Here is a 19,056-nt window from a genome sequence, read left to right on the forward strand (position 1 = left end):
ATCTAAGAGAAAGCTAAGGAAACATACTAGAGTTAATAAGGATTGAAGTTATGTAAGTATATAATTGTAGTTTAATAGAGTTAATTAGGAGTTTAATAGAGTTAAGTAAGGATTATGGTATTATAAATATATAATAGAAATTTACAGAGCTATGAATAAATAAAAATTTATAAAATGCAAAAATCTTTTTGTCATTACCCCAACGTTCCCATCCTTGTCCCAGAAAGAAATTGAAATCACTCTCAGAAAAGCTCCTGATAATTACAGCAAACCCAGCCTTACCTTCTTTTGGGAAATGAGCTCCAGAGCTGTGCCCAGGCTGGTCTGGAGCTGGGAGCAGCTCCTGCCCTGCTCAGGGTGGCTCCTTCTCAGGAGCACCTCTCAGCAGCAGCCCCTGCCCTGCTCAGGGTGGCTCCTTCCCCCCACAGCTTCTCCCCAGTGCCAGGAGCAGCTCCCCGGGCTGGCTGAGAGCTGTCCCTGGCAGGCAGCAGAGTCCCTGCCCCAGCACAGCGCCCTGGGCTGCAGGACCCTGCTCTGCAGGACAGCCCTGGGCACCCCTGGCTGCAGCCCCGGCTGCTCAGCCCTGCAGCAGAGCCTGGCAACAGGAGCTGCCTTGGGCTGTGCCTGGGCTGGGGCAGCAGGGAAAGCCAGCCCTGCCCTAGGGCCACAGCCCTGCCTTGGAGCAGCTCTGAGAGTCCTCCTGAAAGGTCCTCAAAGCTGTGGGATGTGCCAGCTCCAGGAGATCCCTGCAGGAACTGCAGTTTCTCTTCCCACAGCCAGGGAATGACTGTTTCAAACCTGTGATGCTTCCTGCTGTAGGGAGCCCTGATTGAGCTCTGCTCTGTGCTCCCAGCCCAGGCTGAGTTTAACCCCTCTGTGCCTCTGTGCTGTGCCCGGGGTGGCTGCAGGCAGTGCCCCAGCCCTGCTGGGCTGTGCACAGGAGCTGCTCCTGGGCAGAGCTGTCTCTCTGCAGCGCTGCCCTTGCCAGGAGCTGCTTCTGTGCCAAGAGCCTCTCTGTAGCTTTTTCAAAGGACTTTGGGTTTTGTTTTTGCCTTGGAGTCTCTGAGAGGTTTGTGCAATCATGGCCTCTAATTACCTGCTGTAATGAGTCCCTGGAGAGGCTTTGTCAGTAACAGCACTCAGTGGGGCTCATTAATACTTCAGGATACTTCAGGTTTTTTTAAGGTACTTGGTGTTTCTCTTTTGATACAGACTCTGTGAGAGGTTTGTGCAATCATGGCCCCAATTATCTGCTTTAACGAGTCCCTTGAGAGCTTTGTACTGACACTCAGTAGTGCTCATTGATACTTTGAGATACTCAAGTTTTTTAAGGTACTTTGGATTTTCCTTTCTACACTGAGTCTCTGAGAGGATTTAATGCCATCCTGGCCTCCAATTCTCTCCTCCAAGGAGTCCATGAGGAGTCCGTGTTGGGGATGGACCTCAGAAGGACACATTCATGCCTCAAGACACTTTGGGTTTTTTGTCCAACTTTGACTCCTGGAAAGGTTTGTGCAATCTCCTCTCAAACCCTGAGGTTCCAGGGCTCAGCTCCTAATGCACCATGGGGATCATTATGATCAAGCACATCCTGACAAACCATGGTTTTGCTTTGATTTCCCTCTACTGTAGTGCAGTTCACTAGGAAGTTCTTTTTCTATTGTTACAGAGAAATATTTCAAATAGCTTCTAATAAATCCACATTCCAGTTTTAAGGGTGTATGGTTCTCTTTAGAGAAGAAATGATAGCAGCATTCTTTGACTGATAGAACCAGGGGCTTTCCTAAGGAGGTCTGGCCTGCTCTGAGAAGCTGTGCCTTGAGATCTGACCCAGTGTGGAGAGCCTTGCTCGACATTTCCAAACCAGTCCTGTCTCTCCTCACTCACCTGGGGTCAGCTTAGCTTGGAGAACTGGCTGCACTCAGCCAAAGAGGGGTTTTTCTTCTTTTATTTTAGTAATCTAAAACTCCTAAGCTCCCTGTTGAAAACAGACACCCTCCTCAAGTGTGTGCCAAGCCCAAGCTGCGACCAAGACCACTCCAGACCTGCCCTGGGCCAGCTGTGAGGATGTGTGGAGGCCCAGGGGCCCACCATCAGAGTCTCAATCCCCCAGACATGGAGGACTGGTTCCAGATAAGAGGAATAGGCTTTGAAGTTAGGGTGAGACTCTTTCTTCTCCCATTGATCTTTGCAGACAGATGATTTATGTCACGTTATGTTACCCCATTGGCCCATTGGCCTAATTACCCTAGTTCAACTCCTATTGCCCATGTTTGTTTGGCCCTAGAATGTTCTCTTCTCTTTCTGTCCCTCCATTGGCCCTAGTTTGCTGCATTCCTCCACCCTTGTTTCCCTATTGGTTGACCTGACCTCTGACCCCTCCTCTGCACCATTTTCGCCATTTCCATTGGACCCTGACCCTTAGCTCCATCCTCACTACCCCATATAAGACTCTGTTCCCCCAGCCTACGCCTTGTCTTCGTCCCTGGACCTTGTTCAGCTGTGTAGCCTGTTCCTGTACCAATAAACCCAGTTTGCAGGAGATCATATGAGGACCCATCCTGCCTATTCTCTCGGCTTTCTAAGGTAGCAGTGAGCTTTGGGCTCATGAGTGCTGGATGCTCCAAGGGCCTCAGTAGAGCCATGATGTAGAGCTACACATGGCGCCCAAACAGGGATCAGATTCATTGAGGTCCCCGTGAGCATCCTGCCAGCCAGATGTCACTGGAAGCTGTTCCCCTTTCAGGTCAGCCACAACACTGAATTGAGACTCAAGTTTTATTGAATCTCACTGAAGAAGAAGTTGACAATCCCCTCAACATCGATGGGACCAACTTCACTGACAGCCCCACAAGCCCCACTTTGGCTGGAGATTGTGCCTGTGAGACTGAGAGTGAGTGACTGAGTGGCAGAGAGCTCACAGGGATTTGGGCTTTTGATTTTCTGTTCCTATGGATGGGCATTTCCTCTTCCATTGGGGGCAGCTATGGGAAATAATCAGTCCCAAGCTGCAAAGGATGTTTTTGTTTTGAAGAGTTTTAAATTTAGAAGGGAGTTTATTTTCTGAGGGGAGTTTAAAAGGTATTGTTCATGGTTATTTGAGGAGCTTCCTGATATCTCTGTTGATTCTATCAGTTATTGCTTTGGGATGCTGTTGGGGAAAAGCTCTATATTTTACAAACACAAGGGGTTTTAAATGTTGGGAAATTTTATCTGTTGTTTCATTCAATCTATAGGATAATTTAACGAGCTAATGGGTCAGCCCCTTTGTCCTGGTTTATTCAACCTGCCCCCCACATTCCCTGAGAACAGGACGAGAGATGGAGTCTGCCCTTTGGTACAGACAAGCCATCTGTTGTCTGCCATCCCCCCTCCTTTTCTGTCCTCTTTTCAGGCTGGTAGTGGCCATGCTGCCCTGAGATATTCCCTTGCCCACATTCCTTCATTCCATGATCCTAATCCCCCTTCCTATAAATCACAAGATGGCAATGCTCCTGTTAGAGAGACCTCCATTTCAGATTCCCTCCCATCTTCATCCCCATTTCCTGCCTTTGCTCCGGGTACCTCCCCTGTGATGGGTCCCACCTTGATGTTGAGTTCCTACCCCGGAACTGGACATGGGGCCAAACAGAAGGAAGCCATTTTTGCTACCATAGGCCTTCAACACTGGGTGTTGGTGGTCGTCCAAAAGCCCTGTGCCTCTGCCAGCAGACCTGCTTGCTCTACAGAGGAAGAGAGCAATAGCTTATCCAAGAGTGAGGATGAGCCCAAGGATTCTTGGCAGAGGATACGGAGAAAAGCCGCAAAGAGGGGAACTGGGAGGTGGTAGCCAAGATTCAGGTGGCACCTGTGCAGTATAAGCAGGGGCCAAAACCTCAATGGGAATCTATTCCCACAGAGAAATGAAGTATATAGTAAAGGCTGCAAAAGATTATCGGAGGGGTTCTCCCTATTTTAACAATTTGCTGGACATGACATTTACCACCCAGGTGATGGTACTGTATGATTTAAAACAGTGTATGAAAATTATATTGTCACCTGATGAGTTTATTTGTGAAAAGGACTTTGGATAAATAAACTTGATGAGTTATTAAAAGGTTATGTTAAGGAAAAAGGGCAAAAACACCTCACAATGGACCACATTACTGGGGAAGGAGACTATACTAGACCGCAATATCAGGCTGAAGTCCTCCCCCAGTCAATACTGGAAGATCTCAAAGGTGCTGCATGGTCCACCCTCCTCCAAACACCTGATGCTTATACACCCAACACTGACTTCACTGACATTCCCCAAGGCCTGGATGAGAGCTATATCAAGTTTGTCGATCACCTTATGAAAGTTCTGGAAAAACAGATTGACAATCAAAAGGTCTGGGATAATTTTATTAGCAAATTAGCTTCCTGTAATGCCAGTATTGACTGCTGAAATGTTCTGCACACCCTCCCCCTTGACCCTGAGCCAGCCATCGCTCAGATGGTTGATGCTTGCATTTGCTAAGCGGTCTGAGACTGTGACTCCAGCCTAGCCAAGGCCACCAGCCAGGGTGCAATTGAAGTGCTGGTTGCAGCAAACGTTCTTCCCCACGATACAAAATATAATAAAGGTAGTGGAAACTATTATAACTGCGAGAAAACTGGACATGTAGCAAAAGACTGTAAATACAAGAATAACAACCGTTCTCATTTTTCACCAAGCCCTCAGTCCCACAGCCATTGGCCAAATTGTTCCTGAAGCTAACAGCACTACTAGCCCTTGGGAAACTCACAGCAGAGCACAAAATGACACCAAATATGAAGTTCTTCCATTCCACCCTTTCATTGGTAATAGATGGAAGGGTGGGATACAATTGGTTACAATATAAAGATGTATTCTATTCCCATCCTCAAGAGCAGTTTAAACCAGGAGGGGCATTGTTTTATTCCTTATCTCCTGTTAATGGGCCCTTCAATGCCATTCTGCATGACTGAGAGATAACTCCCTCCAGGAGCCATTTCTGTTTAATGGACCCACCCCATGACTCACAGAATGATATCAGCTCATTGTGAGATGCTCTGCCCAGGAGGGAGGAGGTAGGCATCCCCATCTGGATATAATCTGGGGTTTGGGACAGAACAAGCTGCCTTTCCATTGGATTTCCCAGAGGAACAGCTGCCTTTGTCACTGGATCTTCAGAGGAAGACTACCCTTCTACAGGATCACAGCTCCAACAGAACCACACCTGCCACTCCAGGAGGACTGCAGCCACCATTCCAACTGGACTGCTACCAACATCCTGACCAACAGGACATCAGGTTGTATTCTGACTCTGTCAGTGGTTTTTCTATTGTATTATTGCATGTATTTTGTTTTTGTTTTTTTCCTAATAAATTGTATTTCTGACTTGGAGTCTCTCACTGGTTTTGCTTTCAAACCAGAACATAAATTTTGGCACCCAATGAGAGGCAGGAGGTACTGAGAAAAGTCAGAATTACAATTTTGTATTGTAGAAGCCACCTATTTGCTATGATGCTCAACATGCTTATCTGGGTCTTATACCTAGCTCTCTGTATTTTTCTGCACATGGTGAATTATCTGCCAATTTTAATGCTTCTGTGTAAACCAGGGTATGGTTTACACAGCAAGAAAAATTGCTTTATTGGTCTGTTATGTCTATTGCATGATAACCTCTGGGGCAATGAACATAATTTGGAATATGTCCTCAATATTGGTTGCTTGTCATAATCTAGGCTGCTATGTCTGGGGCCTCACCAATTACACCCCGCTACTGGGGGAAGGGGTAAAGAATTTCTTTTTCAAGCCTCTCAGGCTTGACACGGCAGTTTTTGAAAATGCCAAGTTCTCTCTGGATGACAAGGACAGCATAGTGTTGTTAGTTCTGTTTTGTCTTTTCTAAGCCTGCAACATGATTAGGAAAAAAACACTACATGGTGTGGTGCAGCATTTTCTCGAGGAAGAGGAAAAGAGAAGCAAAACAACAGCATCTGTGTGCGCACAGAATGCCACAAAGGAGGAAAGAACCAAATGCCAAACAACAGCATCTCTGTCTTGGCAGACTGTCACAGCTGAAGAAGAAACCAAAAGCAAAGCAACAGTGTCTGTGTCTACACGGACTGTCACAGAGGAGGAAGAAACCAAAAGTGCCATCAGCATTGCCACACACACCATCACCAAACCAGAACAACCTGAACCAGTAGCAGTTGCCCCCATTCAGAAGAAGAGATCAAAGAGCAAATCAGTCCGCATAGTGACTGATGAGGATGCAGCCGGACCCTTGCACCCAGTGGAAGAGACAGAGCCAGAAAACATCACTCGCTTTCTATCCCTGGGTGAGCTGTGAGACCTGCAGAGGGAATTCACCTGCCAGATGGATGAGTCCATCCTGACCTGGCTGCTCCCATCTGGGATTCTGCAGCCAATGACACCATTCTGGATGGAAGTGAGGCCGGGCAACTGGGATTGCTGTCCCGGGATGGGTTCATTGACCAAGGGATAGGGAGAACCCAAGAAACTCTCAGCCTCTGATGGTGACTGCTGATGAGTGTGAGGGACAGATGCCTTTGGAGAGAAGATTTCTAGGTGCACCATGGAAAACGGAGTACAATGGAACAAGGTATCTGATGCCTGAGGGAATTGGCTGTGCTGGAGATTAGAGGCAGCCCCTAGGAGGCCAAGGCAAGCCAGACCTGTGGTCAGGGAGGAATCCTTGGATAGACAGAATTTGGGGGGCCAAAGCCCACTTTTGTCTACGGGCATCAGGACAAGAAGGACCATTCTTTTCCATAGGAAGGAAAGTACAGAGTCCCAGTGTTTTAAAGGCAGATGAGAGCTGGCCCTCAGAAAACCAAGAGAACCTGGACAGGCCTGACAGCTTTTGTCTGGGAGATCTCCTTGGATATAAGGAATTTCAGAGGCTGATTCTTAATTTAAGCCATGGTTGCCTGGAGTTGAAAGACCTTTTTTTCCATGAGAAGAAAAGCACAGGCCCCCAGTGTTTTGAAAGCAGATGGGAGGTGGCCCCCAGGAGGCCAAAGCCAGAACATAGTGGGTTGTGTGAGGTCACAGGTAGGGCTATGACATCACAGAGTTTGTTGTGTGAGGTCATCAAGCAGCTACACCATCATAGAGGGGATTCTGTGACATCACAGAGCAGGCTGTGACATCATGGCATGGCTGGATGACATCATAGAGCAGGCTGTGAGGTCAAACTGTGTGCTGTGCCATTACAGAGTAGCAGTATGACATCACAGAGAGGGTTTTGTGACATCATTGAGGGGGTTGTGACATCACACAGCTGGGTGTGACATCATAGGGTAGGATGAGGGGCCACAGAGAAGATCCTGCCATCATAGAGGGTGGCTCTGTGACATCAGAGAGTGGGTTGTGACATCACTGGGTGGCTGTGTAATATCATGGGATGGGCTGTGACATCACATAGTGACTTTCTGACACCACAGAGTCTTCAGTAAAGTCACAGTGCAGGTGCATGACATTCCAGGGTGACATCCCAGAGCTGGCTCTGTGACATCACTAGGGTGGTGTGATGTCCAAGAGTGGCCTGTGACATCACAGATCACCGTGTGACATTGCAAAAGGGCTGTCTGAGATCACAGGGGGCTGTGTAACATCACAGGGGCTGTGTGACATCACAGGGGCTGTGTGAGGTCACTGGGGAGGTCACTCTGCCCTGGCCCCCCAGAGCAGTCCAGCACCGCTCGTGCACAGCAGGGTCCCCTGTCCCCCCAGGTCCCCCCGCCCCCGGCCCCGCAGCCTCCCCCAGAGGATGTTCCATGAGATCGACCCCAGAGCCTGACACGGGGACAGGGGGACGGGGCCCTGGGGGTGGCACAGGGGAACAGGGACCCCCTGGCAGCGTCCCCGTGTCCCCCAGGGCCAGAGCCTGGGCCACGGCTCCTTCATCCTGTTACGAACGAGGGCTTGAGAGCGCTGAAAAAATCCCCAGCAAGGAATCAGCAACAATCAGATTTAATATTAAGGGACAGTAGCACAAAGTTCCTTGGCAAGAGTCACTCTGCTCTCTGCTCCTGACTGGACACTTCAGGCACACCAAGGAAACAAAGCAACAACAAAACCAAACCAAATCCAGGCAATCATACCAGAAATCAGCCAAGAACTCTTCCTGGCTATGTGTGAGACACAAGGACAGTGAGGGTAAAGATAAAAGGCATACGGCCCAAAAGCTTAACAGAGCTCAAACTTAACAGGACTTAACTTATACCTTAACTTTTACTGATACCTTCAACTCCCCAATTTAGCAAAAGAACAGCACTTAACACTATTTAACCTAACTTAAAACCTAGGAGTTAGAAATTTAGCAGAGGAATTACGCTTAACAATCCTTAACTTAGCTAATAATTTAAATTTAACAACTTAGAAAAAGAACAACGCTTAGCAGCATTTAACTTCGTTTAGACCTCGTGACTAAAACTTACTTACTGATAACTGGATATCTAATTGACTCAGCTATCCAAGGCAATCAAGCCCCCCAGAGAGCAGCATTTCTACCACATCTCCCTAGCACAGGCACTCCTGTGTGCACACAGACACAAAGAGTCAGTGCAAGGCACCTGTGAGAAATTCCCCTGAGGGCAGGAAATGCTCACTGTGGATCCTTTGGCATCCCCCCAGGGGGCGAAGAGTTGAGCCTGGAGGAGTGGGGGGATCGGCCTAGGCTCCGTCGTTGTTCAGGATCCCCGAGTGCAGCAAACATGAGAGTTCTCATCTGGGAGAGGCCCCACTAAGAGGGAGTGGCTGGCCCAGGAGAGCTCCAAGGGCTCCTTTTGGAGCGCTGTTTGCAGGGCCCTACGAGACGGGCCTCAGCCCCAGCAATGGTTCATCCTGGCTGCACTTGGCATCAACAGCTTTCTTTGGCAGGGTGAGAACAGGGATCTTGTGCTACTGAGGGAACAAAAACAGTTCCCAGGGCTGCTCCTAAAGGAACCAGGAGCTGGTTGGGCAGAAGCAGTGCCTGAAGCAGACAGCGTTTGTGATGAGCAGCAGAGGAGCTGAGCCCAGGGGCTGTTGGCCAAGGCTGAGCCCCAAGGAGCATTTTTCAGCTGGCAGGGTGGCTTGAGAAGGGGAGGACGGAATGCAGCAGCACAGGGCCCATGGAACCAAGGGACCATTGTGACACTGTGGGGCCCTGTGAGACTGCTGAGACTCATGGAGTCATGAGAGCTGTCACAGACATCTTTTGTTAAAAATCCTTTCATTAGGATTTTTGCCCTTTCTGAGAAGCTGTGGCCTCAGCAACAAAATGTAAACAATGTTTATCTGCTGCTGTGGAATGTAACAGGTGCATCTGTGACTGGTCTTCTGTGAATGTTTGGATTTACTTACCTCTCACGGCAGAACTGTTCTTGCTTTCTACCTGGACACAGAACTTCGTTATTACATTCCTTTTCTATTCTTAGTTTAGCTAGCATTCTGAGAACTTTCCTTCTATTTCTTTTTAGTATAGTTATAATGTAATATATATCATAAAATAATAAATCAAGCCTTCTCAACATGAGGTCAAAATTCTCGTCTCTCTCTTCACCCTGCAACCCTTGCAAGCCCAGCAACAGAGAGCACTGTGACATTGCTGGACCTCATGGAACCAAGGGGACCATACTGACACTGTGTGGCTCCATGGAATGTAGGGATCATTGTGACATTGTGAGGCCCCATCAAACCAAAGGTCCGTTGTGACATTGCCATGGCTCATGGAACCACGGAGAGACCATTAAGAGACTTCACAGCCTCATGGAACCAAGGGGCCATTGTGGCACTGAGGGGCACCATGAAACCAAGGAGACCATTCTGACATTGAGGGGACTCATGGAATCACAGAGACCCTTTGACACTATGAGGCCCCATGGAATAAACAAAGCATTGTGACACTGTAAGGCCTTATGGAACCAGTGAGACCATTGTGACCCTGGGGGTCCCCACAGAACCAAGAGGACCATTGTGATTCTGTGGGGCCTTGTGAAACCAAGAGGCATTTGTGACACTGCAGGGCTGCATGGAGCCAAAGCTCCAGGGTGATGCAGAGGAGCCTCGTGTCATCAATGGTCCATTGTGACACTGTGGAGCCAAAGGGGACCATTGTGACACTGCAAACCCCCAGGGTCCAAAATCCATTGTGACATTGCAGAGCACATGGAACAGAGGAGTCCCGTGACACTGTGGGGCCTGGGGAACAACAGAGACACTGCAAGACCTCATGGAACCAAGGTGTCATTGTAACACTATAGGGCACCATAAAACTAAGGGAGGATGGAACAAGTCGGGCTGGTTCGGTCTCCTGGGCCCCCTTACTGGTCCAGCTGACCTTGGCATGTTGAGGGTCTCTTCTCATCTGCTACTGAAAATGTGCTTTCCTTGCTATGGAAAGAACTGTCCTTCTCCTCCAGGTGCCCATGGCCAGAATTGGGATTTCACCTCCAACATTGCCTTACTGTTATAGACTGAAGAAGATTGTTGGCTCAAAACATTTCATGTATGGGGGATGAAAGGGCAGGTCAAGCACTGCCCTGCCCTGGAACCCCAATCCCCCTGGAGCCTCTATCCCAGCCCAGCAGTGTCTGCCAGTCCCTGGCACAGCACAGGCAATGCTCCACAGCCACCTCTGCAGCCCCAGCCCAGCTCCTGAGGGACCAAATGAGCCCAAGTCCCACCTGGGGGAAGGGCCCAGGAAGACCAAGGGGAATTGAAGGCTGACCACAAGGCAAGCACACATCTTGACCCTACCTCCTCTTGGAATTTCCATCTGAACAGTGCTGGAATTCAGGAGTTGGTAGCTGTATGTGTGCCTCTCTGTATCTTTTTTGTGTTTTTGTGCTTCTGTGTCTTCTTCTTCTGTTTCTGTGCTCCTGCAAATTTTGATTAACATTAAACAGGCTTAGAGTTTGTGAGGTTGAAAGTGCTAAGTCAGTGCTTTGAGAAGTGTTTTTCTTGGTTGAATGTCTGTCGTAGTTTGAACATGAGAAGAATTATACAAAGTAATACAAAACTTTTTGTGTAACTGACAATCTGTTAAACCACTAAGATACTGAACATGCCTCTGTTAAACACATATGTTAAAAACAAAGAAACCCAGGAACCTCCTCTTTCTTTTCCAGTCAACAAAGAAGTAGCGGGCCCCAGCTCCAGCCCCCATTTCAACCAAACCAAACCAAACCAAACCAAACCAAACCAAACCAAACCAAACCAAACCAAACCAAACCAAGCAACCCTGCCATGGGCCGAGCCCCTTCCCCCTTGCCCAGGCCATCCCCTGTCCCCATCGGCCCCATTCTAACCAAACCAAACCCCAACAACTACCAAACAGAAAATAAAAGAGGCCACAAAACCCCAACTAGAACAGAGCTAGCCACAGCTATTAAAATCTTAGCATCAAGTCCCCTCTCCCCAACACAACTGAAACCAAAAACCCCTACAACCTATAACCCATAAGAAATAACCCTACAAATAAAATTAAACACAAAAACCCCAAAAACCAGCTATAAAACCAATCCTAACACAACTCCACCATTACTTCCACCACAAGTTACTGGTGGGTCAGGTGTTAACCCTTTCCATATTTCAATCCTCTTCAAAGTAAAAGAAAAATAAAATACAAACATATTAAAAAAAATTTTAAACCATCAAGATCAGTAAAGAAGAAAATAAATCCCAATTAAAAAAGAAGAAAAAATACCTTAATCTTAAAACTGAAATCCTCTTATAAACCATAAAAAACCCTCTTTTTCTTTATAACACATAAAACTATAAAAAATATTCAAATTATTATTGAACAAAAACGTCCACATTAAGAGAAAAAAAAATAAACTGTAATTCCATGAAAAGTTTAAACAGAAATAAAAAGTATTCCAGTACCCTCAAGAGAAGATCTCTATTCCCAGAGATAAAGATATTTTAAAAGTAAATAATAAAAACATTTACCTTTGAACAACTCATCTTTAAAACAATACCTCATTAGTCGACATGGCCCACCAACAAGATGCAAACAATCTTGTAGCTATAAAAACAACTTCACAATAACAAATTTCCCCAGACAGCTGTTAGCCATGACAAAATTAAGAACCACAAAAAATATTTTTTCCTCTTGTAAAAACATTTCCATAACCATAGAAAGAAAACTTCTCTCCCAAAGCAAATAAAAAAATCTATTCTAGAAAGAGTAAACTAACTAGAAATTTTAAGTTTACTTAAGTTTACATTGTCAGTAAAATAAAAGTTGTAAAGAAAAAAAGGTGTTCCAAAAAGTTTATTTTAATTCTTATTACCTTTTTCCTTTTTAACTTATTTTTAATAAAATTTTCTTTAAACCTTTAAAAAATTTTTAAGCCTACTTTACCTTTCTCATAATCCTGTCTCACAACAAAATAAATACATAAATAACTGACACTAAAACCCACCACACTCATCAATCCATTAATTAATATCAAGATTAGAAAAATCTTAAATTAACAGACCAAAACCACTACAATGTCATAATAAACCATTTGCTAAAGTTTCTCTGATTTTCTAAAGTTCCCAGTATAGGCTTTTTTGTTGTTTGGAGCTCCTGAGAATCTCTTGTTGGTATTTCTCCAGCAGTCCAAATCAGAGTACACAAACAATTGTAATTCCTTCTAAATGTCTCCTTGAGAGAGCTGTTTGAGGTTTGGGTATCAGGGCTTGTCTGTCCTGCTTGGCCCAGCCCAGGCAGGGCTTTCCCAGCCACATTCCACACTCCATTTCCCAGCTGGAGCCGCTGGTGCCTCTGAGTTGTGCTGCCCCAGCCCCAGGGACGCTCTCCTTGTCTGCCCATTCCCCCACGGTCTCTGGGCAGGGATGGCCTCAGTGGGGGCTGCTGACATCCTGAGCACCTTGGAGGCTGCTGCTGAATTTTCCTGCTGCAGAGGCTTGTTCAGCCTTCAGCTCTTGAGTGCAGGAATTCAGTGTCCCAGGGCTCATTAACATTCAGAACACTTTAACGAGCCAAGCCTCTGGGAATAATTTGATTTCAGTTTTCAAATCATATGTAGTTAAGTAGATCTCAGTAGTGTATTCAAAGTGAATATATGATATTTAAAAAGCCAGCGAGAAAAGATTTTTTATGTGCCTTTTACTTTGTTTTAAACCTGTTAATTTATTGATATGTGCAGTCTCCAACTGACACTGAATCCAAGTACCTCCTCATGCAGTTTGAATAGATATGAAAGTCAAGACCCTTCATGGCTGACAATCAATCAGACTCTGTCCCTACCCCCACCCCACCATTTCCCCCATCTAAGCCCTGGCACTCAGAGCAGCCTTGTGAAAATCTGAGCTCCCTCCAGCCCAGGCTGCACCTGCAGCTTTCAGCTCTCGCTCCAACTCCCACCTGCTTTCCTTGGAGAAGGAGCTGCCCGAGACACAGAGGGATGTTCATTTCTTGTCAGCCAACAAAGCCAAGGGAAGGCACAGCTCCATCAAATGCAAAAGCCATTCCTCTGCTGGATATTAAATCCACTTTCCACAGCAGACAGTCTCAGAGCAATGGAAAACACCTTCTCTGCCCAGCACAGATCCCAAGGTCCCCCAAACCCTCCCTGCCCTGATTCTGCCCAGATTTGCTCTTTGCACACACGAGTCACATGCTGTAGTCAGGAGCTCTCTCCATGCCCAGAGGGAGGAAAAGAGAGAAAGGGAATGCAGAGCTCTCCTGTGCAGAGCCAAGGTCCAAGTCCCCCTGCAGTGGGAACCATAACTCATCAGGTTTGTGTCCTTTGGGCTCAGGGTCTGGTGACACTCAGAGGCACAGAAAGGTTTCTTGCAAACAAACACAAGTTGAACATTTGAACAGTTTAATAACCATCACAGCTCTCCCCTCAGCTCTCTGGGATGTTCCAGCATCATCTGACATGTCCACCATCCCCCAGGGATTTGCATACAGGAACAGTTTTAGACACAAACATAAGAAAAGCTAATTCTAGGACAGATATAAATGTTATTAGGATGTTGACTAATGAGATATTTATTTGAATTTCAGAAATACTGAGCAACATCCTGAAGTTCAAAGCATGATCCCAGTCAGTTGAGAGGTACGTGAATGACCAGAAAGCATCTGGAGGAGGAAATCTAGGAGAAATGGAAGGAAAATAGATCCAGCTGGTCTAGTGAAGAGATGTCCTTTGATGTGGCCATTTATCCAGGAGACCTGGAAACATCTGAAGGAAGGGGGTCATGAAATATTAGATTGAATGTGGATGGCAAAAGTAGAGGAGAAGATCAGTATTTCTTCTCCTGCCTTCAGTAAAAGGATCCAGTAGATCCAGGAAATTCCTGTTCCTGGCAGGAAACTTTGCCATTTCTTAAAAAACTTAAATGACACAGAAAATAAAAAAGTGCTTGTATATTATGAAACCAACTGTACTAAAACCTGTGCCCCTTTCCAGGCAGATATCAGCTGTGTGCCCATGAACAGGCAGTGCCACTTGTGCCCTGAGGTGCCCAGCTGGAATTGGATCTCTCAGAGAGCACCTGAGGGACAGCAGAGTACCTTGCAAGCTGCAGATCCCTGACAGTCCCACTGGGCTCCTGTCCCATCAACATCTTCTCTGCTCCAGGCTGAAAGAGACCCCAGCCTGGTGCCGGGATCATCAGAGAACTGAGGTGTGTGCTAGATTTCAATGCCCTCCCCATCCCACAGCAGCCCTGCATTTCCCTCCGGCAGCCTTGGTCTCCAGCACAGCCATGGAGGCTCTTTGGGCTCTGGACTGTTCCTGTAGCCCCCAAGGGCAGATGAGCTCTGCCTTTGGCACAGTCAGGCCTGGCCAGCGCAGGCCATGCTCAGCAATTGCTTGTGTGTGCCTGGCCTTGCTGTCAGCCCCGGCAGCAGCTGTGTGGCCCCTTTGTGGCCCTGTGCTGGCCCAGCCATGGTGGCCCAGCCCCTGTGCAGGCCCAGCCCAGGCCAGGAGCATTGTGGCTGGGAACGGCCCCTGTGCCGTGGTGCCCACAGCAGCCTTGGGGCTCTGTGCCCTATGGTGTCCCTGCTGGGCAGCCTCTGCCAGCTCCTGCAGAGCCCATGGCACCTGTGGGGCTGCACAGACCGCCCTGCCCCGGGCTCTGCCGGCCTCTGGGCCAGCAGAGAGGCCGGCCAGGGCTGGTCATGGCTGGGAACAGGCCCTGAGCCCTGCAGGAGGATGGAGCTGGGTCACAGCCAAACTCAGCCCATGCCAAAGCTGGGCTCAGCAGCCAGGGCTGCCAAGGGCTGGGCACAGAGGCTGGTGCTGACAAATGTCCTGGGCCCCCTCCCTGCTCTGTCCATGCCACCAAGGGCACAGAGCGGCCTCCTCTCTGGGCCACTTGCCTGTTTGCAATGCCTTGCACAGAAGCTGGCCCGGCCTTACAAGTCCGGGCCTGAGTCCTGCCCCTGCACACTCAGCCAGGCTGCGATGGACACTGATGGTTTCTGGGCTGGGCTTTTGGAGCCCAGCCCAGCTCTCTGCAAGCTCTGCCAGCTGCCCTGAGCTCTGGGCAGCACCAAGGGCCTCTCCCCAGCCCAGCCCAGCCGGCTCTGGCCCCACAGCTCTGCTCAGGCCAGGCTGCTCTGGGCACTGCCCCACGGCCTCAGCCCCTGGCAAGGGCACAGCAGCAGCTGCAGCTGCCACAGGACTCAGCCCCAGCCATGGGGGAAGGTGCTTGGCCAAGGCCAAAGGAGGCTCCCTGGCTGCCCTGCTCCCCTCGGGCTGAGGTGCTGAGAGCTCAGCAGCCCCTGCTGCCATCCCATCTGCCCAGGGCAGCACAAGAGCCCCGGCCTTGGGGCCCTCAAGAGCTGCTCCTGCTCCAGGCGCAGGGCCCATCCCAGAGCTGGGGCAGCCACAAAGCTGTGCCTATTTCTGTTCCTTGCTGCTCTGATGGGGATGGATCCTCAGCCACTTGGATATTGATGATGAATTTTAATACAGTAGAGGCCTCTCCTTTCTTGAAATCTTCCGTTCAGGAATTCAGTATAAAAGGCTCATAAAAATTTCTTCCAAAACATCTCAACAAGAACTACCCCAAGGAATTATCTAAATATTCAATACTACTGTGGATAATGAGACACATTTAAGAAGTATATTCAAAGCAAATACACTACATTGAGAACAATGCAGTGAGAACAGTTTTTTCCTTTTTTCTTTCCCTATTTTAAAAGTGATATCAGCAATGTCCAATTGATATTGACTCCCAGAACCTCCTAATGCAGTCTGAAAAGATATGAAAATCAAGAACCTTCATGGCTGACAATCAAAAACACTTTGTCCCTACCCCCTCCCTAGCATTTCCCTCATCACACCCCTGTCATTCTTATGGATCAGGAATGGTGTGGCCAGCAGGAGCAGGGCAGTGATTCTTTCCCTGGGCTCAGCACTGGCTGGGCACCACCTCAAGTGCTGTGTCAAGTTCCAGGCCCCCCAATTTAGGAACGACATGGAAGGGCTGGAGCATGTCCAGAGAAGGGCAACAAGGCTGGTGAGGGGTCTGGAACACAAGTCCTGTGAGGAGTGGCTGAGGCAGCTTCTAGGGTTGTTTATCCTGGAGAAGAGGAGGCTCAGAGGAAACAAGGCAGGTATCATGGTACAGGTTGGACTTGATGATCTCCAAGGTGTTTTCGAACCTTGCTGATTCTGGGATTCTCTGAAACCACCCTTGGAGCAGTGGCAGGAGGAGCCTTGGGCCTCCTGTTCAGAAGCTCCAGCAGCCCAGGTCCCTCAGCTGCCAGCCCCAAAGCCCATCCTGTCCTGCAGAGCCTCTGCAGCTCCTCCTCACTGCCTAGAACAGGGAGACCCAGAGCAAGACACAGCAGCCCAGATGTGCCCCCATGGCCTGGAGTGCCTCTGGCAAGGGAGCAGCACCAGGCACTGCAGGAGCCTGCAGACAATTCCTGCAGCACTTGTAGGATGATCCTGCTTCCCAAGGGACGTTCCCATGCTGCCAAGTCAGGAACTGCAATGGGGAGTGGGGCCAGAGAGGAAAGGGCAAACAGGGATGGGCTGTTTGCAGGGCAGGGAACGGGGCTGGGCAACAGGAAGAAATCTGGACAAAGAAAGACTAAGGAAAGCAAAGGTGGCACAAAGGAAATGCTGAGGGCAGTTTGGGAGTGGCTGCAAGGCAGCCTTGGCTCTGACCAACAGCATCTGCAGTGGGACAGGAAATTCCCAGCTGATGGGAACAAATTTCTGGCTGACTGCAGAGGCCAGGACAAAGCAGAGTGGTTTCCCTGGTGTCCCCCAGCCCTTGCTGGCCCCAGGGGCTGATGGCATTTGTGCTCCGTCTGGTTCATGTCCCCACACCAACAGCGTGGGGGTGCTCCTCCTGCTGTATGCAATGCAAACAGGGGCTGCTGAGCCAGTGCTGCCGTGTCTGTGCCTGCAAGAATGGGGCACCTGTGTGAGCTGGGGGAGAGGCCAGGGCTGCAGAGGGGGGATGTTGTTGGCAGCTCCATGAGGATGCTCTGGGATGCTGCCCTGGGCTGTGCAGCGCACTGGGGATGGATCAGCCCCTGCTCTGCTGCTCCTTCCCCTCTGCCCCAGGGCCCTTGCAGAGCCCCAGCCATGCTGTTTGCCCCCAGCCTGCCCACAGCCAGCCTGGGGCTGCTCACGGGGGTTTTCTGTGCTGAGCATTGGCCTGGGTGTGTTCTTGAGAGAGCCTGGGCAAGGAGCCTGGAGCCCCCAGGCCCTGGCCTGAGGCGTCAGTGCTGCCCCAGCAGTGCCCATGGCCTGTCCCTACTTCAGCCCCGGCACTGTCACCCCCAGGACTGTGCCCGGCCCCGAGAGCACTCAGGCCCTGCAGCAACACCAGGGCCACCAGGGCAGCAGGGCAAGGCCATGGCAGCAGCACTGACAACACCAAGTGCTGCTGCTGCTGGGCACAGCTGCTGGGCCAGCGCTGATCTGCCCCCAGCTCTGCACACAGACATTGCTGCTGCAGCTCCAGAGAAGGCAACTACAGGGCATCTCTGCAGAAAAATCTGCTGGGAGATCCTTTGATTCATTTAAAGTCACCAAGAGTACAGCCCCTCCTTGAAATAATCTATGGGCACAGGGATGGTGGAGTGAAACAAAATGAGAAATGGCACATATAAGGGCATATTTGGTGGACATTATGAAAAAAGTAAAACAAAGGAAAAAATCCCCACAGCTGAACCAACAAGAAATATCAAAGACGGCTTTTATTACAAGTGATTTACAGAAATTGGTCAGCACTTTAATGTTTCCAAAACCATCCACTCATCATTCTCCACACTGTATCCTTGAGCTCCCGGTTCCTCAGGCTGTAGATGAGGGGGTTCAGGGCTGGAGGCACAACTGAGTACAGAACTGACAGGGCCAGATCCAGGGATGGGGAGGTCATGGAGGGGGGCTTCAGGTGAGCAAATATGGCAGTGCTGAGTAACAGGGAGACCACAGCCAGGTGAGGGAGGCAGGTGGAAAAGGCTTTGTGCTGTCCCTGTTTAGAGGGGATCCTCAGCACGGCCCTGAAGATCTGCACATAAGAGAAAACAATGAACACGAAACAACCAAGTGCTAAACAGGCACTGACAGCAATGAGCCCAAGTTCCCTGAGGTTGGAGTGTGAACAGGAGAGCTTGAGGATCTGTGGGATTTCACAGAAGAACTGTCCCAGGTCATTACCGTAGCACAGGGGAAGTGACAATGTATTAGCTGTGTGCAGCAGTGAATAGAGAAAGGCACTGGCCCAGGCAGCTGCTGCCATGTGGGCACAAGCTCTGCTGCCCAGGAGGGTCCCATAGTGCAGGGGTTTGCAGATGGACACGTAGCGGTCATAGCACATGATAGTCAGAAGGGAAAACTCTGCTGCAATGAAACATCCAAAAAAAAATAGCTGAGCAGCACATCCTGTGTAGGAGATGTTCCTGGTGTCCCAAAGGGAATTGTGCATGGCTTTGGGGACAGTGGTGCAGATGGAGCCCAGGTCGCTGAGGGCCAGGTTGAGCAGGAAGAAGAACATGGGCGTGTGCAGGTCGTGGCTGCAGGCTACGGCGCTGATGATGAGGGGGTTGCCCAGGAGGGCAGCCAGGG

The 19,056-nt window shown here is 49.1% G+C and overlaps 1 protein-coding gene across 1 annotated transcript; it reads right to left on the minus strand.

Annotated features, from left to right (window-relative positions):
- Window positions 1-4,198: 4,198 nt before the first annotated feature.
- On the minus strand, window positions 4,199-18,772 carry LOC131559618 (olfactory receptor 14J1-like; the record flags this gene model as incomplete). The annotated part of the gene is made up of 2 exons (XM_058808032.1): window positions 4,199-4,342; window positions 18,311-18,772. Coding segments are annotated over 2 exons (606 nt in total), but the record flags the coding sequence as incomplete, so codon positions are not given.
- Window positions 18,773-19,056: the final 284 nt, after the last annotated feature.

This window comes from Ammospiza caudacuta, chromosome 7 (assembly GCF_027887145.1).
Source record: "Ammospiza caudacuta isolate bAmmCau1 chromosome 7, bAmmCau1.pri, whole genome shotgun sequence".
Lineage (NCBI taxonomy): Eukaryota > Metazoa > Chordata > Aves > Passeriformes > Passerellidae > Ammospiza > Ammospiza caudacuta.